This window comes from Canis aureus, chromosome 22, assembly GCF_053574225.1.
Source record: "Canis aureus isolate CA01 chromosome 22, VMU_Caureus_v.1.0, whole genome shotgun sequence".
NCBI lineage: Eukaryota > Metazoa > Chordata > Mammalia > Carnivora > Canidae > Canis > Canis aureus.
Window position 1 is genome coordinate 32432424 of NC_135632.1, and position 22308 is coordinate 32454731.

General features: G+C 36.1%; 1 protein-coding gene across 11 annotated transcripts in view; it reads left to right on the plus strand.

The window, feature by feature from the left end:
• Window positions 1-22308, plus strand: part of UBE2E2 (ubiquitin conjugating enzyme E2 E2) — a 469097-nt gene that overhangs the window by 338685 nt on the left and 108104 nt on the right. The window contains exon 1 of one of the 11 annotated variants that reach the window (XM_077865387.1): window positions 15331-15419. The exons of the other annotated variants lie outside the window; for them this stretch is intronic. Coding sequence (XP_077721513.1) covers window positions 15346-15419 — 74 coding nt within the window. The 5' untranslated portion in view covers window positions 15331-15345. Of the gene's footprint in view, window positions 1-15330; window positions 15420-22308 lie in introns of those variants that run through there. 11 annotated transcript variants of the gene reach the window in all.

Here is a 22308-nt window from a genome sequence, read left to right on the forward strand (position 1 = left end):
CACTCCTCATGTAAAAATGGTACAACTTTTAGAAGACTGAGGTACACAGAACTATATAGCTTGAGGATTTTTAAAAATCTCTTTATGTGCATTTCTGAGTTTAAAGAGGGAGTCACTGAATATCATAGTAAAGTATAAATAAAGTTACTGCATATTTTAAAAGTATTGTAAAGCAAACAATAAATACAATTTTCATTATAGATTTTCTTAATCCTCTGCAACTAACTCTCTTCTAGGGCAAAATGTTACAGCATTATTTTTAGGGTGTACTTATACATTGGCCCAGGAAGTATCCCCTAAGTGTTAGGATGTTAGTATCTTGAAGAGGGAGGAACCCCTTCCTGAGCTTATTACAGAGTTTTTAAGTAAGATACTACTTTTTAAGTAAGTAGATACTACTTTTTAAATAAGATAAACACCTGAGAATAAATAGCTGTGATGACTGCTATATTAACCTGAAAGTGCAGTTTTCTGTACTCTTTAGTTTCATAGTTGGTTAGACAGAAATTCTGAGAGAGTTGCAAATTGTATAAAATTAATAGTGCTCAGTTCAGGTTCCTGTTAGAATCAGGCTACTAAAACTTAAAGGGAAGAATAAAAGAAAGACATGTTTTACTTTTCTCAATTTAGTTCTCTTTGGATATTTTGTAAGAAATGAATTTTTTAGGTAGTCATTAGCTGTTCTTTGATTGCTTTTAATACTTTGTAACTGATTTTTTAAAATTTTATAGCCCTTAATAGTAACTTCCTTCTCTCATACCTTATGTTTTTTAGTTATTAATTCACAACAATATCTCTATTAGGAAGAGCTTATTATTTTAGGAGGACAAAAAGCTTTGAAAAAGAATGGTTTATTTTAAGTGGTACTACTTGTGAAGGGAGTCCTTATTTTAAAAGCTGAGAGGTCCAACTGGGTTGGACCTTTACAGGAATTTCAGGTCTGATTGCTTTCTATCTGCCCTCTGAAATCTGATTTAAGTCTTATGTTCTACCTTGTGTCTTCCTTAGTCTCATAAAAAACTTCAAGACAGAAATTATCAAATAAATTACCAGAACACCTAATACAACTGAGTTGTAGGCTAGAGGAAATTAGCAAGAAGATGTAATGGAATAAGCATTCACAGTACTTCCTTTACAGGACAAAGACTGTCAGCTCATAAACCAGAAAGCATAGCCTGCTAATAGGATAATCTAACAGCTCCCTTTCTATGTACAGGCAGTGGGTATATGTAAAATAATGCTGTGCAGATACACCTAGAATCACAAGTCTTGTAAAGCTGTGTTTGAACTATGTGTATGTCTTAAGTTGCCAAACTTTTAAAACTGCATACAAATGCAGGCACTAAAATAAAATATTACCTCCTTTTAAGTTGCTATACAGTGTACTTACTAATTTAGCTGCAGCTGAACTCAGATTCTGAACATTGCGTGGAATATATTAGATGTTTTTTGTCTGCTTAACATTTTTCATTGTGCTCTGCTCCTTTATGGGTGTGTCAGAGATTCTCAGAAGTTCCTGAGGCCAACTGTGGGGACTTGATTCCAAAGAAGTCAAAAGAACTCACTAGCATTATCCTATCTTTTTATCATACTAAGGCCTATGCCTGCCTAGAACTGCTTAATTCGGGTTTTGCTGTCTCCTCTTTCTGGGAGAAGACCTGAAAGTTAGGTTTACAGAGGCTTCTCAGCATACAAAGTAGATGGAACAGAGCTATTAACAGAGACATAATTAAGCAAGTTGATTGCCGAACCTAACCGTCAATACCTAACTTAACTTCCAATAGGAAGTGCACTTAGTGTCTTCCAAACAAGTAAATATCAGTAAATCAAGAAGTAAGAGAATCATTGACTATATTTTATTTTCATTCTGATTTGTTAATTAAGATTCCATCTGTTTTTACAAATGTAGTTTGAACTAGATCTTCCTTTGGATTCAATTTTCAGCCTTAATTATGGGGCCACACACATTTAAACTAAACACAGATCCCCCTTGTGACATTGCCCTTGACCTCCAGCTGATCAAGCATGGCAGATGAGTCCTGGACCCTCTCTAGAGTTTGCCTCCCCCAACTCCCTCCCCATCAATAAAACTGTTTACTACCACCTGCAAATAATAATAAGTAAACTAAACACAGATCTTTTGTGCTCAGAAATTATTGCCCTCTGTTTTGTTTTCAAAGCCTGACAATTTTTTTTCTTAAATATGTAAATCTACCTATGGGAAATTCCAGAAGGGCTATCCTTCACTCCTAAGAGTATTGTTTTTGAAATTTATTTTTCATTGTTCAGTTATTTTGTAACTAGTAGAATAAAATGAATTTTTTTGTAATTCATAAACATTCTGCTGGTTGACAAGGCAGATTTGGCTAAGAAAGATGAGATATACTAAGAGCAAAACTTACAATGGATACACATAGTTGAATTACACCCCAAATTAGTTGGATAATCATTAAAGCCTGCTTAATTAGTAACTTGAGGTTGTTCTCCAGCTTCTAATCATGAGAAGGTAAGTGAGAACCATAAATTTTTACAAATGCAAACACGTTATTGAAATAACAATATTTGGTTATTGAAATAACCAAAATATGAGGGAAAAAGTAAACAAATACTGCTTTATAATAGGGAAACTATATAAACACCCCCCAGGACCTCTGCAATAACCTTTCAATTGCTCTGAGGTCTGCCACACAAATTCATCATGTGAGCAAATTATTTAGGCCTTCGGCCATTTTAAGTTGTGAGGGAAGTTTCTGGAGAAGTTCCACCAGTTGTTGTAGAGAGAGCTATTTTGCCTATTTTAATTCCATATTCCTTAAAATTTTTGTGATCTGTAAAAACCACAGACCAAAATGAAACCCATCTCGGTATACTACTATCTATATAATAAATTCAAATATTTGTTTTAGTTTTATTTTTTATTTATTTTTATTTTTTATTTTTTAAAAGTTTTTATTTATTTATTCATGAGAGACACACAGAGGAGAGAGAAGCAGAGACACAGGCAGAAGGAGAAGCAGGCTCCATGCAGGGAGCCCGACGTGGGACTCAGTCCCGGGTCTCCAGGATCACACCCTGGGCTGAAGGCGGCCCTAAACCGCTGAGCCACCCAAGCTGCCCTAGTTTTAAACATTGAAAAGGAAAACATAAAATTTACTTTGTGCCGGACACTTTTATTCTGAATAACTAAAAGGGTTTTCCCCCTTAATTTCAAATCCTGCAAGTTTTGGTAGTAGTCAAGTTCTTATCTTTGTTTTCCAGATGAAGAATCCCTGGTACAGAAGTTCAATGACTGAGCTAGCTGTCTCAAAACATGATATTGCTAGGCAGCCCCAACTCATTGGGTGACACTTCTAGGGTTATTTTTATGATTTGGACTGTATGTGACTAGTTGGCACTTTGAGTCATTGAACGGACTCTCAGTAGTCCATAGGCACACAGTTGGAGTTAGTGGGAAAGACAGATATACAATGTAAAACACTAAAATTGAATTCAGAAGACCTGGGTTCAAGTCTCTGCTTAATAATTAAGTACTTCACTGGCCTTAATGGAAATCATGCCTTTTTGGCCTACCATACAGAATACCTATTGCAGAGGTGATTTAGCTTAACACTCAGGCTCAAATCCCGGCTCTACCCACCCCTATTTTCTTTTTCTCACCTTTATATATATAAGGTGATAATGGTACCTGCCACATAGGTTATATTTAAGGCCCTCAAAAATCTATGATTCTTGGTGTATAATAAACTGTCTATAGCTCAGAGTAGCAGCAGCAGTTAATGTTACTGCTGCTTGTTGTTACTATTATTACTGCTGTTATTAGGATTAATGAGATGTGTTTTATAGCATAGTATAAACTGTATGTTGGTGTATAATCAAAGGAGATAAAATACGTACATAAATACCTATAATATAAGGTGGATGAAGACCAGCTAAACTGCTTTGGTAATCACAGAAAGGTTAGATTATTTCCATTTGGATTGTCATGGGAATGTTCTTAGAAGATGTAGTTTTGGAGCTTGGTCTTAAAGGATAGTAAAGATTTGGAAATGCCAAGATAGGAGGAATTGAAAGTGGTCAGTGACATCCAAGAAGCCAAAGCATGAATAAAATTAAGTACTTATTACTAAATTACTATCTATATTTATTTCAAGGAATCATTACATTTCATTCATCTTTCAGCCATGTATCTATGTCTATATGAACATAGCCTACTGTTTTAAACACTAGAAATTCTTTTATTTTGTTGTATTTATTTTTTTAAGTAATCTCTACACCCAACATGATGCTTGAACTCACGTTGTATGTTCTACTTACTAAGCCAGCTAGATGCCCTGATACTGGAAGTTCTTATTAAACTATTTTGTAATTCACAGAATACTCTTAATTTTCACAGAAAACCATTAAAATCTGTTTTTTTATTTCCATTTTATAGAAATGGAAATGATTTTCACAGCGGGAATTGGTTAAATAGGAGAACCATTGTACAAGCATGAAGTTTCACGTATTTCTACAGCAGTAGGCTACCTCTATTAGTCTAAGTAAAGACATTCTCAAAGCTATCAACCATATGGTTGGCCCAAGGTTGCTTTCTTAAAATGTGTGCCATATTCAGATGGACTAGAAAAACAGTTTAGATGATCCCATGTAAGTCCAGCACCACTACTGTAACCTCAAACCCACAGGTTGCTATCACAGTACCTAGAAAGAAGCCAAAAAAACAACTGTAAATAACACTATGTGTGATCTTTGCTCCATTTTGCCACAGTTAACTTAAGTTTGTTAGGTAGGTTTGTGGGTTTGTTTTTTTTTTTAAAGATTTTTATTTATTCATGAGAGAGAGAGAGAAACAGAGACACACAGGCAGAGGGAGAAGCAGGCTCCACACAAGGAGCCCAATGTGGGACTTGATTCCAGGACTCCAGGATCACGCCCTGGGCTGAAGGCAGGCACTAGACTGCTGAGCCACCCAGGGATTCCATGTTTGGTAACTTTGATTCAAGTATTGTTGTCTTTAGTTTATTAAATTGAAACTGACAAATAAATGAATATCTTTTTTTAAAAGCTGTGCTGAAATATGATAGAAGAATCCTGTCTTGATTCTTGATTCAAACATATTTGGAAAATAGTAAATAAGATTTTTTATACATTGATACCCAGAAATTAGAAATTCGTAATAGTCAAATCGTTGCCTATTCATAGATTATAGTACTCTGAATGATTCTCTAGTTACCATTAGTATGATTTCCTTTTTAAAGGATTTTTAGGGGTGCCTGGGTGGCTCAGTTGGTTAAGTGTCTGCCTTCAGCTGAGGTCCTGATCTCAGTTTCCTGGGAGCCCCACATCAGGCTCTCTGCTCAGCGGGGAGTCTGTTTCTCCCTCTCCTACTGCCTCTGCTCTCTCTCTCTCACTCATGCACTCTCTCTCTCTCTCTCAAATAAATAAAATCTTTTTAAAAATACAAGATTTTTTTTTTTAATTTTATTTATTTATGATAGTCACACACAGAGAGAGAGAGAGAGGCAGAGACACAGGCAGAGGGAGAAGCAGGCTCCATGCACCGGGAGCCCGATGTGGGATTCGATCCCGGGTCTCCAGGATCGCGCCCTGGGCCAAAGGCAGGCGCCAAACCGCTGCGCCACCCAGGGATCCCCAAGATTTTTAATATAAATAAAATGTTACAACTTGCATTTATTTATTTTTGCTGATAAGCCACAAAAACTTGTGTGTGTGCATGTGTGTGTGATTATCAAATCTCCAAAACAAATATTCCTGGTATTAGAATACTGTCTACTTCCCATGATTATGCTATTGCACATTTGTTAAACATTTTAAATATGAATTTAATATATTTCTACTTGAAATGTCTTGATTACATTGCATATTCTGAAAACTCACACTACAATAAAACTGTTACTTCAAGAGTAATATGACTGTGTGATGTAACATTTATATTAAATGTGATTTTCATCTACTGTATAGGGTTTTCTAAAATTATAACAAACTGTAATTCCATCCAGTTGTGGTTCTGTTGTAAACTTGGGAGTAAACTGAAGTGATTTGCCATAAATATCCCACTAAGGGATTTATTTGGAATCCATTGTAACATGTTTTTCATTTTTAATAATACAAGATTAGCATCATTCAGTATGAAATATTATAGTTAGATGGCATAATTCAAAAAAAGTCTCCCTGATGCTGTCACTGTATTGTATTGAATCTAACTTGAGGTCTTCATTGTCTAACACTTTCTCTATATGCTGCCTATTCTTACTATTGCTAAAACTTGTGTGTGAATATATGCCTTTGTTACCGATGTATAACTAGTATGAAGAACATATGTTACCAAGTAGTACTTTCAAGCTGCCAGTCTTAAGCAGGGCATGATATTAAAATGCTAATTCTCATCAGGCGATAACAACTTCCGGAAACTATTAATTTTACTTTAAAAGACCAATGACTATTCTCCATTGATAGTTTTTATCTGTATAGGCAGATATAAGATAATGTCTGATTAAAGACTACAGCTTCTCACAAATTTTATTTGCTGTGCATGACCAATCCTCAGTCCTGAGGTTTTTCCACCCCAGCTCAGAGAACTTTATGGTCTTCCACCAGTCTAGGCAGGGAGGAGAAAATTAATGGATTAGGGATGGGACAAGTGTTAAGTGATACCTGGGCACTATAGGTTAAGGAAAGAACCAGAACCAATTCTAAACCAAGAAATTAATTTTGATACTCTCCCACCTCATCCTTTGCATGCCCCATTATCTCTTATACTCTTGATCATCTCTATCTGATAGAATAGTTCTTTATAGCCAAAGGTAACTTCTAATCAGGGAACCACCTGGCAGTGTGAGCTTGAAATTACTTAACTGCTCTATGCCTCAGCTTTCTTGTCTGTAAAACTGGGATGGTAATAGTAATCCACCCCAATTGGGATGTAATGTATATATAACAGTGCCTAGCACCTAGTAGACACTACAGAGGTGTTACCTGTAGTGATATTATAATAAATTATTCTTACTGCATGTTAGATGGTTAAGGCTGTCTACGGGGGATACCTAATAGACAATAAATAGAGGTCAGTAAATGTTGCATTTCCTGATATTCCATTGCTGAAAGACCTGCCTTGTTAAATATATCTTGCTCAGAATTAATTATCAGTCTTTTCCCCATACTTCCTACAATGTGTACCTTCTAAGGGTGCTAACAAAGAAAAGATGATATTCAACTAAACCAAATCATACTAGGCAGATATGACTATTGGCCCCACCCTAGCAATGTTTTTTCTATTTAAATCATATTAATTGGCAGAATTGTAGGAAATTTGGGATTAGGAAGGAGAATCTGAGCCTGTCAACCTGGAAGCTCAAATCCATTTTACTTGTCACATCAGAGAAGATTTTGCCTTATTATAAACCACAAGAGATCCAAGACTCATTTTTTATCATATATTCCTAGTAACCAGAAGTAGTCATAACCTGATGGTTATGGAACATTAGGCCATGGGACCCCCCTGCCAAGCACTTGGGATGGCTGACCTTCTGGGTCCCTAGATGCCAGATATCTACAGAGAGGGCCTCAGAGTGGCTTCTGGATCTGATTAGTTACTCTCTCTCTCCTACATTGTTTCTTTAAAATATTTTGCTGGGGAGCACAGTCAGTTAATCTGACTTCAGCTCAGGTCATGATCTTAGGGTTCTGGGATGAGCCCCATGTCAGGCTCAATGCTCAGTAGGGAGTCTGCTTGGCCCTCTCCCTCCGCCCCTCCCACTCTCTCAAATAAAAGAATAAAAATCTACAAAAAAATAAACTTTTGTATTGGCTTTTTAAAATAGTACATATATAAACTGCTTGTCTTTAATTACTACTGCCCAGCATAACATAGTAATCATTGACTACATCATTTTGCTTCAGATTAAAACCATTTTAAGTTTATTCCATGTAGTTACAAACTCCTTCATGTTTAGTTATTGTCATTTATTGTAATATAGAATGGTCCTCTGCCTTTAGCTCAAAAGAAATAGAGGGCTTCATGCTAGACATTTTCATTAATATTTTAAAGATCATAATGTTCTTGTTAATTAGAATATACAAAATATCTGAACTGTGACATTGGACTTGATTTTAAAATAGCATGTTTGCATATCACTGTTGTGGCTGTTTTATACCCCTAATGGCCATAAAGCCCTGGCTTGCATTTAGCAGAAAGTCAACAACTATGGCAGAGGAGCTTTGCCTGGTGACCGTATAAGTAAACAATCATCTAGTAATGAAGTTGGTCTTTGTTTTTTGTTTTTTGTTTTTTTTAAGATTTTATTTATTCATGAAAGACAACAGAGTTAGAGAGAAAGGCAGAGACATAGGCAGAGGGAGAAGCCAGCCCTCTACAGGGGAGCCAGATGCGGGACTTGATCCCGGGACCTGGGATCATGCCCTGAGCCGAAGGCAGACCCTCAACCTCTGAGCCACACGGGCGTCCTTGAAGTTGGTCTTTGAAGGATAAACTAGAACCTGATCTGCAAAGTCAACAGTATTTCTAATACTTATGGTAGATAGGTGTTTAATTCATTATTTAAATGTACTTACTACTTTTTTCCAAGGAGACAAAATAAAAGCCAGTAACACCAACTATTAACGTAAATTTTTACATTTATTTTTAGGGTCTTTCAAAGACAGGATACTCTTCTAGAACCTAATAAGGAGATATGTGAAGTTTTATTGTGCTGAAAAATACTTTGTCGCTTCTACTTAAATCCAACACAAAGCAAATAAACAGTAATCTTAAATCAGAATTTAATTAGATAATACCCATTTCTTTATCCTAAACTGTGAAACAAGTAAAAATTATGAGAGGCAGAGGTAATACAGTAAGAAAGTACTTCTCCAGTTACTATAATTGTGGGATAATTAAATAGCTCTTCTGAACTCTAGTTTCCTCATCTACAAAATAGGAATAATACTTGTGCTGCTTACTTCTTAGGCTTTGTGGTGGGACTCAAATGACATAATATGTGAGAAAATGCTTCATTAATTACCAAATGTTTTTCAAATGTATGTGAAATCTTAAATACAAATAATGCAATTTGCAATATGGACTTTAAGATTATGGCTGCACATCTGTATAATTAATAATTTGCTTAACATCCTCTGAAAGCAAGTATATTGTAACCCAAGTGCTCTCATGGACATTTAAATTTTCATTTCCATTTTTGCTCATTAAAGGGGAAGCTGCTTCACATAACTGATAGCAGTATTTATTGACTTATTATTATTCTACATACTGTTTTTGCTCTTCAACTATTATTTCTACATGTGTCATTTCATCCTCCCAGCAATCTTATGATGTAGGTAATGTTATCACCATTGAATGAACTGAAACAGAATTGCTTAAAGAATTTCCAAGGTCATACAACTAACAAGTGGCAGCTAAGATACATCTGTATGAATCCAGAATCCAGGCAGCTCTACTTGCCCTGGCAATAGGCAGTTTGAATCACACTAGGTATTGTATAGTTCATCTCATATTAAAGGCCCCAAACATCATAAACTTCTAAAAGATCACTGTCACTAATTAGTTTAGGATGGTTATCATAACTTTTCTCCACAAAACTTCCCACTAGTTCTTGCTAATAACTAAGAGTATCTGACAAATTCATTACCTGATTTTTAAGATGTAGTAGATGATCCACCAGTGGTTATGCAGTGGCTGAATTGGAGAAATCCTTTAACCAGAATAGAAATGTGGGCAGAAGGAATCTTCACTTTTGCTGTTCCTCAGGCCAGGTCTGTAGAATTCTCTCTGTACTTCACATCTCCAAACCCACTCACCCGTCAGCCTCCCAGCTCTAGCACAACTGGCATTTTTCCTTAACTAATGATAAGTATTCTGACATATTTAAAGAATTACTTCAGCCATTATAATTGAACACCTACAAATACTTACTTGAACAGTAACTTTCAAAGGAAAAATATTTGTTTAACTGTAAGTGAGAGTTCTATAGTATGCCTCACTTCTTACAAAATTTCTGTTTTGACTGAGTTTCTGGTCTCAGGGTACTGTACATTTATGACTATATGCACATGTGCTTTAGAGTTGGACAGAACCCGTTAACAGCATGAACAGTAACAGGAGAATACTTTTTAAGTATCCTCCCTCTTAGGAGAGTTCCTCTTAGGTGGCTTCCTAAGTATGATGCTTTATACCTGAGGTGTGTAGATGATTACAGGGAGTACAAAATAAACATTTTAAAATTTATAATTACCTATGTTAATTTTAGTTTATATTGGGAAAAGCATGATAACTAGTATATCAGAACCATGATTTCATGGTTTTCTAATTGAGGCTAAACTAGGTATTTTATTTTTTAAAAGGGCTTACAAAAGCATTTTGCTTCTTGAGAAACATTTTTAATTTAAACAAAATATTAGGGACGCCTGGGTGGCTCAGCAGCTTAGCATCTGCCTTTGGCTCAGGGCATGATTCCAGTCCCGGGATCAAGTCCCACATCAGGCTCCCTGTGAAGAGCCTGCTTCTCCCTGTGCCTGTGTCTCTGTCTCTCTCTGTGTGTGTCTCTCATGAATAAATGAATAAAATCTTTAAAAAAAATAAAGAAAATATTAAATGAAGGATACTACAGTTAGTGCTAAATAGATAGGTACACATATAAATGACATACAGAAAACATTGGCCTATTATTTGCACAATTAGCTCACAGCTAGTGATACTCAATTAAATGAAGTTGGCTAAAAGGAATATGGAAGGGCTCTATTAAATATGAAATATATGGTCCTTTGGGATTTCAAAGTCACTGTTGGTCATAAGGTATACTTTATTACATGTGTTTGTATATTTTCCATTTGGCTGCATGAGAAACCTCGGGCTTAAAAAGGTTTTCTTTTATTGGCTTTTTATCTTTTAAATATAGTTTTCCCTTTGTGGTTATACTCGAATATAGTTTAAGTTGAAGGCCTAAGATTTGTGCTTTGAGAAAGTTTTTTTGTTGTTTTGTCTGTTAGTTTTAATGGTGAAACAACTGTCAGAAATAGTGTGGGTTTTAGAATCCAAATGACATGATTTAGAATATTGATCCTCTACTTAATTTTCCAGTGACTTTTAAGCAAGTTGCCTGACCAAGTCTCAGTTATACCAACTGAAAATGAGACTAATAATCTTTACTTCATGGAGTTACAATCAAGATTTATGTGAAATACTATAAAGGTTTAGTGCAGCATAGGGACAGAGTAAATAAATGATAGGTATTAGTTTTATTTTCTGCAATCAACAATGACTCTGTGAATCATGATCATGAAAGCCTGATATTCAAAGCCTCATTATACTGGGCAGCCTTCTTTCCTTGAACTTCTCTTACAAAACCCACTTACTCCAGATAGACCATTCTGGATTTTGCAACTCACCTAATATCTATTTTCAAGCCATGCCAATCCTTGTCAATCCTACATGTCATTTACCCTTCTTATTTCATTCTTTAGTGCTCTTTTATTTGGACTTCCAGTTGATAACACACAATTTAGGGTTTTTTTTCTCTACTGCAAATTTTAATTTATACAAACAGATTATAAGTATATATGGGCAAAGAAGACTATCCTATATTTTTCCCATATCACACTATTATATTTCTATTATATTTCTATTATATTTCCCATATTTGCTTTAATTCCAAAACAAAGGGCATTGAAGCAGATCCTTGGAGAAAAGGGAAAAGTGGTCATCGTAAAGTAAAAATAAGAGCATGATACATTCTGATACATTTAGTTTAGGGATAGTTATAATACACTGAGCATCTACCATTGTACTTTATTCATTGCAGTTTCTAGGTAGTAGTCAAAGTCTGATGTTAAAGTACTTAATTGGAGGAGATACCTAGCTATGCAGTAATGGAATTGCAGTGAAGAGAAGAGGGAACAGCTAAATCTCTGATGTCAGACAACCTGGAGTCATATGTTGCTACTCTAGTTGCATGACCTTGGATGAGTCACATTACATTAGGTGTGAAAGTAGAGGGCTAGAGAGAGTTGGGAACCAAATCAAACGACTAATAAACATTCAAAATAGACTTGTACTCTATAAAGATTTAATCTTGGCTCTAGAATTAATTGTGTATGTGCTCTTGATCAAGCCATGCATCTCTTGATTTTCTCATCTCCACATTTAGGGTGATGAAATCCATCTCACAGAGCTGTTAGGATTAAATTGGAACGTGTGTGTTGAAGCCTGGTATATCATGAGGATATACTAAATGTTGTGTTTATTTTTTTAAGGTTTATTTATCTATTTGAGAGATAGAGCAAGCAAGCACAAGCACAGGAAGGGGCAGAGGGAGAGGGAGAGAAGCAGACTCTCTCCACTGAGCACTCACCACCCTGAGATCACTACCTGAGCCAAAATCAAGAGTTGGATGCTTAACAGACTGAGCCACCCAGGCACCTGTGTTGTCTATTTTTAAATAAAGTGGATCACATTGACTTAATTATAAAATGAGGGACTTGAATTAGAGGAGCACCAAAAATCTTTATGACATTCTACTTCATTTACGTTAGAGAGAAGGTAATGGTAAAGGATGGATATTGTTATTTTTAAGATCATCAGAGGATGATGAGGGTAACTTACCCTAAAAGAAACAATTGCAGCAAAAAATGGATACATCTAAATTACATAAGGCACTAATAAAATATATTTTCTTATACACATTATGGCTCCACCTTTATAGTCATATCAGTGGATATCTGTGGCATCTTCTCCATGAGTTTTGATATTCCGTTCTGTCCAGCAAGAACTTTTGCATATTGCATTCTTAGAATGATCAAGTACCTCAGTAATAGCTTAAAGCAGAATTGAACCTGTCAAGTTGACAGGTAGTTCACTGACAGAAGAACTATATTTTATAATATATATGTCAGGTTTGACTTCGCCTTAATATTATACATGATTAAACAAGTTCCAAGAGAATATAACATTGATTCACTCTATTTTTCAATGAAGGATTCTGCCTATTGCAGAGAAAAATGTAATCTATTGCCAATTTCTATATTTGTGTATGTGTGTGTTTTACTTGAAGGCCTTTGATTTCTAAAATAAACACAATTATAGTTTTCTTTTCCTTCATTTTCACAACTTTTCTGTACACACAATCCTTGAATATTGTTTCAGTCTGGCAAGTTTCTGAATAAGGATTTACAGTGCCTTGTTTATCTGGCATGCAACCATGTAGGCAAATGTTACAAGACCCAAGTAATACTAATCTGAATCTTCTAGTAAAAGAAGCTGGTATCTATCAGGCAGGTTGGAAAGTTTAAAAGCATTTAGTAAGAAGAGGTTTCCTAGGAAGGCACTGTTTACCAGAGATTAAATAAAGAATAATACATTAGAATCCACCAATAGGGGGATCCCTGGGTGGCTCAGCGGTTTAGCGCCTGCCTTTGGCCCAGGGCGCGATCCTGGAGTCCCGGGATCGAGTCCCGCGTCGGGCTCCCGGCATGGAGCCTGCTTCTCCCTCCTCCTGTGTCTCTGCCCTCTCTCTCTCTCTCTATCATAAATAAATAAATAAATAAATAAATAAATAAATAAATAAATAAATAAATAAATCTTTAAAAAAAAAAAAAAAGAATCCACCAATAGATCTTAAAATTTGGCCTTCTAGAACTCTAAAAGAACTATTGATGCTGTGCCCCACTCACTCTTTTCTGGTTTGCCAGAATTCCAAGATGGCATTGCTTGGAATTCTTTCTGGGACTCTCACCATCTAGGGAAATGAACATTTCTTTGCTTACCAGAAGGTAATGGATCTTGTTCTCTTGGATCCACAGGGCTGATAGGTAGATCCATGGGTTCCAATTTCATAAGTATGTAGTATACTATAGTATATACCAGAATGTTTGGCCTACAGGGAATCATGTCTTCCTTCACAAACACTTACATTTAGGGTTCTGTTTTTATTTTTTCTAAAGTTGCTCTTATAAACATTTCATTTGTAATACCTCTAAGGGAATTTGAAGTTTTAAATAGATAAGACAAAGTGGAAAAATGGAATTTGATCATTTTTTGATTAAAGCATATGTAACTTTAAATTTTCACATTTTTCTAAGTAAACAGTTGGACAACTTAAGAATTATATTTGATACCACATTTGAAACTATTAACAGGGGATCCCTGGGTGGCGCAGCGGTTTGGCGCCTGCCTTTGGCCCAGGGCGCGATCCTGGAGACCCGGGATCGAATCCTACATCAGGCTCCCGGTGCATGGAGCCTGCTTCTCCCTCTGCCTGTGTCTCTGCCTCTCTCTCTCTCTCTGTGACTATCATAAATAAATGAAAATTAAAAAAAAAAAGAAACTATTAACTAAATGTAAAAATGTAAAGGAATATAGTAAATACATACTTTTTCTTCAAGCCTTTGAAAAACATGAGAAATTGTTAAAAGATATTTGTGAGGATTTTTTTTTCTTGAATTCTGGTTGTAGTTCTTGGCTCAGATTATCTCTCTGAATACTAAATCTGTTTTTACGAATATCAGTTCACTTTACTGAGGTTTTAAATACTGGTTTTAAAAGATAACTCCTGAACATTGGTATTCAGACCCTTTTAACCATGTAATTGGTTCTTCAAACAGTATTTCATGGAAGTACAGTATCTATGGTGGATCCCTTCTGTTCAAAGTAGGGTAAAGAGGGATCCCTGGGTGGCGCAGCGGTTTAGTGCCTGCCTTTGGCCCAGGGCACGATCCTGGAGACCCAGGATCGAATCCCACGTCAGGCTCCCGGTGCATGGAGCCTGCTTCTCCCTCTGCCTATGTCTCTGCCTCTCTATCTCTCTCTCACTGTGTGCCTATCATAAATAAAAATAAAAATAAAAAGTAGGGTAAAGAAAGGAAAGCAGAAGTGCATGTACACATACAGTTATGCATACACATATACATAAATCTCCCAGGGTTCTAAGGACTACAGTTTGAAAATCACCGATGTGTTTTACGTTTTGTTAGAATGACTGATAGCCCCAATTCATATTACTCTGAAGTAAATTTTAAACAATAATTATTTTAAATTAAAAAACACAAATTTCAGGGGCAGCCCCGGTGGCTTAGTGGTTTAGCGCCACCTTTAGCCCAGGGCGTGATCCTGGAGACCCAGGATCGAGTCCCATGTCGGGCTCCCTGCATGGAGCCTGTTTCTCCCTCTGCCTGTGTCTCTGCCTCTCTGTCTCTCTGTGTCTCTCATGAATAAATAAATAAAATATTAAAAAACAACACAAATTTCAGGAAGAAGAGTCCTGAAAGATTGGCAGAAGTGGCATTGTTCGTTAATTTCTCCATGAAAACAGAGCAACTAGGATGTCAGAATCAAAACATGTGTATAGCAGCTACATCAAAACCAGGTACCTCCTCCAACCCCCAGATACTAGCAGGTAAGGACCAGTTACCAACAACTACAAGATTCAGATGGAATCAGGGAAAAGAAACAGGGCAAATGATAACCCTGAGAATAGGAAATCCCTTAAATTGTCAACACCTATTCACTAGCATGCATATTAAGCCAATCAGAGTAGATGCTGGAGATAGATGGGTGTTTTTGCAGGATCTAATTCATGGGTGAATACAAAGGAACCAAGAAGCAATTCAGTTTGATGGTGCTGGATCATTCTAGTCCTTATATACTCTTTAAGCAAGCAAACCAAAGCTCCCTTCCAAAACAGATCTTCTCATGGAGAAAAGTTGCTTGAAGTAGAATCCAAATTGAGCAGAGCAGGACAAAAGGAGAGAAGAAAAAAAAGTCCAGATAAAAAGCAGATCTTCTCATGGAGAAAAGTTGCTTGAAGTAGAATCCAAATTGAGCAGGGCAGGACAAAGGGGGAGAAGAATAAAAGTCCAGATAAAAAGCAGGTGATGGCATAATGACATAACAAAATTTCACCTTAACATCTGTTAGAACAGCTAGTATCAAAAAAGACAAGAAATAATCAGTGTTTACAAGGATGTAGAGAAGAGGGAATCATACACTAGTGGTAAGAATGTAAGTTGGGGTGGCCACCGTGGAAAGCAATGTGGAGGTGCCTCAGAAATATAAAATAGAAATACCATACAATCTAGTAATTCTACTACTATTAACCCAAAGAAAATGAAAACACTAATTTGATAAGATACATGCACCCCTGTGTTTATTGTAAACAAAATGTCCCAACAATGAAAACATGCCCCCAAAAGTCTACAAAGTAGATGGAAACTAAACCATTTTTTTTAAATAAAGATTTTATTTATTTATTCATGAGAGGCAAAGAGAGAGAGCCAGAGACATAGGCAGAGGGAGAAGCAAGCTCCCCACAGGGATCCTGATGTGGGACTTGATCCCAGGACCCTGGGATCGTGCCCTGAGCAGACGCTCAAACACTGAGCCACGCAGGCATCCCAAAACTATAAACTGTTATTTTAAAACAAAATGGAAAAAAAAATAATGCTATAGGTTGGGGAAAAAAACATAAATCAGAATTTGAAAAGCTTAAAAAATTAGCTGACTGGAGAAAAATCCATGTAATACCATATTTAAGATACGCAAGGATGGAAAACACAAGCAACTAAGTTTCTGTCCAGCCAAACTTACCTTCAGATATAACTTCCACAGATAAAATAGTTATGAATATTCCAAGAATCGAAATGTTCTCTTGAGCTCTTGCTGAAGAATCTACTAGAGAGTGAGTTTCAGACAAAAGCCCTTTTTCCCATCCCCAAAAAACAACTAGAGAGATTTCAGAGTAAGAACTGGTGAAGTTCTGTTTCTTGGCCACTAGATAGTGGCCCATGTGACTCTGTTCTGGCCCCTGAGGTGGGGCGGCAGAAATACAGAGTATTTCCATGTACAATCCACAGTCTCTTGACTAATTGGCCAGGTGGATGCAAAAGGTCTTTGTCAGTATTTCTTAACACCAATAGAAGTCATATTATTTTTATTCTTCATATCTCAAAATAATATCTGTGCTCACTGCTTCAAGATTACAATAATTATTGGATTCACCAATTTAAATTTTGTCATTAAATCTAATAAGGAAGCACATCTGTAACACCAAATTTTTAAATACTTTGAAAACCATATTTCAGTGTAATGTTTCCTTTGCAATACTGTACATTTTATATGATGCATTTAAAAACATTATTCTGAGAAAAGGTCTGTATGCTTCGCCAAACTGCCAAATGAGTCATGGAACAAAAAGTTAAGAACTTTTTATTTGAATGGAAAGAGATGGCGTCTCTAAATTAATAAGAACAGAGTGTGATTTCCCCATTCTGTCAACATACATTGAAAATGACTTAAGCAAGAAATAAACTTCCGTTATATTTAAATGAAAATTATAAAAAGGACATTTTAAAAACTTATAATGTAGGTAAGATCTTACTTGATTTCATTCAAATACTTTTGTAGAGAGAACTTTAGTTTTTCTGAATATTTTAGTAGCTTTCTGTTACCAAAATCAATTCACATGGTTTTTACTGATTATCTCCAGGAGTCAAAAGAAGCACCAACCTGTATTCAATTTTTGTGTTTGGGCAGCCTAGACCAGACTGCACATTTCTGTTATATGCCTGAGCCATACAGTGATACTGGTTTTTACTTTACAATGTAAGTCTAGTTCAAAGTGCTCTTTTGACTATGTGGATATCAGAGAGAAGTATGTCCATTTCTCTACATTAGCACAAATTTATAGTCATTCACAAAAAAAAAAAAAAACCCTCATGAGATTATGACCTAATTGTAATTATGTAATTATTACTGAAGGAGCCTTGAGAGAGTATCTAATCCACTATCCTCATCTTCATAAGAGTAAACCGAGGACCAGAAAAGTTTCTATCCATACACGGTCAGATTTACCCATGGTCACACAACCAAGGTGGCAATCTGGGCTCAAACTATTGTTTCCAGAAATGTGATACTAACATTGTGCTAAACCTCAGTCTTCCATCTCCCTTCTTCCTTCTCTCTTACTGCCTTCCTGTTATAGTAGAAGTTTCTATCCTTCTGTCTGTGATTTTATCCTCCTTCTTGACCGAATAGTTTGTATTCCATCCCCTCTTGCCTCCTTTTCAAGCCACATTCCTTTCTGCCTTTTCCCATCTAGACATCCAGAAGGAGAAACGCATCATCATCTTTTAATTTCTTTTATTGTTCATTCCTTAATCCACAACGCCAGACATTTCACTTAAACTGCTCTTCTCAGAGTCACAAACATCAGTTTTCTTTTTTTCTTTTTTAAGATTTTATTTATTTATTCAGGAGAGACACAGAGAGACAAAACATTGGCAGAGGGAGAAGCAGGATCCATGCAGGGAGCCTGATGTGGGACTCTATCCAAGGACCCCGGGATCATGCCCTGAGCCAGAGGCAGATGCTCAACCACTGAGCCACTTAGGCGTCCCTTCACAAACATCAGTTTTCACTGAAACTGATGGACTATTATCAATTTTATTTTCTCTACCATTCTGCAGTAAGTTACCCTTTGCCTTTTTTTCCCCGTAAAATGCTTTCCTCTCTCTTAGCCTCTGTAATACCATGCTCTCCTGACTTTACTCATTTGATTCCTCTTCTTAAGTCATACTTTTAAAAGTCCCATGAGTGTTTCTCCTAAAAACACTTTCCTATGTCTCCTCATTTTCACTGCTGGTTCTCTCATAACCTGATCTACTCCTGGAGCTAAAGATGTGCTTATGTACTCTTCTCTCCCAATCTAGTCTGCAGCCGCTCTTTCACCTAAATTTCATACTTGGCTGGGCATTGGCACTTGGATGTCCTACAGACCCTTCAAATTCAGCATGCTCCTTTTGTGCCTTGGCTTGAGAATTCAGACTGCTTTCCAGGGCACTGTCATTCCACTATCATCTTCTACTTTCAAACAGTAAGGCTTCCTAACTTGTTTCATGTCCCCAATCTCAGCCACTTCCTCACTTCCTTCCACCACTGTCAGAGTTGGTTTTTCAAAAATGAAAATATGTTCATGTTCACCTCCCTTTCTAAAACCTATTGGTGATTCCATTGCCCTCAGAATCAGTCCACCGTAGCATTGCATAAAAGATGCGTTCTTGATCTGGCCCTGCTTACTTTTCCTGCATCACCTTTTTGCCACAGCACCACACAGTGCCTAGTTTTCTGAAAGAAACTTCCTTTTGTCTGTTGCCTCCTGCACTTTGCCTCTGTTCTTCCCCTACCTGCCTTTCTCTCTCTGCCCATCTTTCCACTTTCCCCTACTCTTGGTTAACTTTTTTGAATCTCTCAGATCTCATCTCTCACAAGTTGGTTGAGGAGCCTTTTCTCTCTGCTTCCATAAGCATTCTGTACTTATTCCTATTACAGCCAGCATTTATCATAGTACATTGTAATTGTCCCTTGTCTGTTTTCTCCCCTTAAATGGTAAAACTCGAGAAGAACAGCAGTGTCTTACCACTGTGCCCTCAGGATCTAGCATCTACATTTGTTTTAATGGATGAATTAATATACCCTTGGTTATAAGAAAGATATTTTCTTTTCTTCACTGTAGTGGAACTAAAGCTGGGCTACAATTAGCCTTTGGAATCCATATCATATTCCAACCTTATTGGTGAGGTTTCAGCCCTCTGAAAAGCTAAATATATAAACTCTTGGACCTTTGAAATAAGTAGAATAGTCCTTTTCCAGTCTAGTGAGTTGTAATAAGGAAACATAAATTGTCCAAAGTCTTAAGTGTTTAAAAAGAACCTTACCTTCAATAATTCTATGAAAATTCCTAGGAAAATTTTCTGAGTTATCTTTTTTCCTTTAGAGCCTGGGAAAAGATTTTTTCCTTTCTTTCTTCAGGCTGTGTGTGTAATTCTTTTCTTTACTCAGGCATCTGGTTACAGTGACTTTGAATTAATTATAACGAATACATGAGAAACAAAAGAATCAAATGACCTTTATTATACAAATACATTTGTACTTAAATGTTGCCTAAGAACAGGTGGCTGAATCTCAGAAGACCCACAAATTTATCTGGTGAGCAAATCGTGAATACAAAACATTATCTTACTATTGTTTGTGTTCTAGATATAATGCCTAAAATTCCAATTAACATAGTTGTTAATTATCCTACTACCACTGATACAAATAGCTTTTAAATCTACCTTTGTTACTTATTTGCAGAGGAACATAGAATTTTAATGTTCATGAATGCTGGCAATGAGTTGAAAGAAGGGTAGTAATGCACTTAAAAACCTCTCTAACACAACTCTGTGTGTATTCTTTGAAAAAAAATGTGTGTATATTCTCTGTTACCTTCTTGGTGACTACCCATTTTGTAGATTGAACCTGGGTTCTCTGCTCAGTGCCTTTTTCACTGATTGGCCACTTTCTGGTCCACATCAGCCTCTGGTCTCTTCTTCCCATAAGATTCCTTCTTAGAAGTCATAACCCTGTGATGGTTATCTTTATTTCCTTGCCTTTACATCATCATCAGGGGTAGGCATATTTTTATCTACTCTTAATTGCTTTCCTCTTGATATCTGTTAGTATCAGAAAAGCCAGTCAAACCTAACAGGATCTCATCTATTTTTCTGTTCTTGGTATGCTTCTAATTTCACTGTTCATACTTCCTCAAAGTATGCATTCTCATAGCTTTGATCTTTTTTTTTTTAAGATTTTATTTATTTATTCATGAGAGAGAGAGAGAGAGAGGGAGAGAGGCAGAGACACAGGCAGGGAGAAGCAGGCTCCATGCAGGGAGCCGGATGTGGGACTCAATCCCGAGTCTCCAGGATCACGCCCTGGGCTGAAGGTGGTGCTAAATCACTGAGCCGCCCAGGCTGCCCTGAAACCATTTTTCTGAACCATTTCCTTAAGCAACATTGTTAGGAAGAGTAATAACCCATTCTCTTTTCAGTCCTCCCTTAATAGATTTCTCTTGGTCTCTGTTTGTAACTTCATTATTAATATGTAGCATAGTTAAATTGAATAAAATGAATTTCTTAAAATTCTAATCAATAAATCAAAACTTAATTTGGTTAGGTGTTAGGTGTTAGGTGTTTGGTTAGGAGGAGCAGGAACAAGCCAAGATATGAGTTTGAGCTTTTCCAAGAGTTTATTTTTAAAGCATGATTAACCATAAAAGGGAAACATCTCACTGAGTTGCTTTGTGCTGGATTTTTCAGTTAGACATGCAACTCTCTTTGAAATCCATGTGAGCCAAGTTTACAAACATAGTTGCAGGTCTTTGACATATTCTTGTTATTGATACTGTTCTAGTAAAAGGAAGAACACATTTATATATGTTTATTCTAAGAGAACTATGCTTATATGTGATAATATCGTAACTACCAAAACATAGACCTTCTCATCAACTGCTGCTTACCTTAATTGCCATACAAGGCCACTGAGTTGGCAAGCTGAGCATGAGAGATGAACCTGTGAATACTTTTACTATTTCTACAACAAATTGAGTCTTTCTGAACATCCATGAGTTGATCTGTCATTTGCCATTTAAATAAAAGTCTGTATTTAAATTAGAGGATTACTTTGTGGTCTTTCAAAATGTTCCTTTTCCCACATATTTTTATCAGTATCAGTTTGCTTTTCTGTCTGCTACCTGGTGGGATTATCTGTCTCTAAGGTAGGTGCTTGTTTGTTGCTTTTGTTTTTGAAATTTAAGAAATAGTATTTGTATTTTGACAGTTCAGATATTTTCTTAATACTGATATGAACATTGAATATAATTATACTTGAATAGTATAAGATTTATGAAGTTGGCAGTAGAAAACCACTAAAAGATACCCACAATTTAAGCTTAATGAATCTAAATCATTTGATTTTTCATTCTACTATGTTCAATGTTTAATAAGCTATTTTTTGTTATAGTATAGTCATGTATACTAGAAAAGCTGTTGTGAGTTGCTGCTACCTACATCATACATAAAGTTATAGAAATAATCAGATTGGAATGTTCTGACATTAATTGATAAGGTCCAGAGTTTATTATTTCCAATTGTACTGTTGATTTAACTCTGGAAGTTTGTGTGTTAAATTCCTTTTTTTTTTTTTTCACTAAGAAATTTTGTCTTTATTTTAACATTCAGCTGAAGAGGTGTAATCTTTAACAAAATTATAATTTTAAAAATTAGGTTGTGAATATTTAGCATGCTCTGGTCCTAAACAATGTAATTGTGTTTGCAGTGAATAAATTGTTAACCTAAAATAGAAAGAACTCTTACATGAATTAGGATAGTTTTTTTTTTTTCCAAATCCTCAGCCAGCTGTGAACATACAACTAAATACTATTACAGTTCACAGAGAAAACAGTATATTGT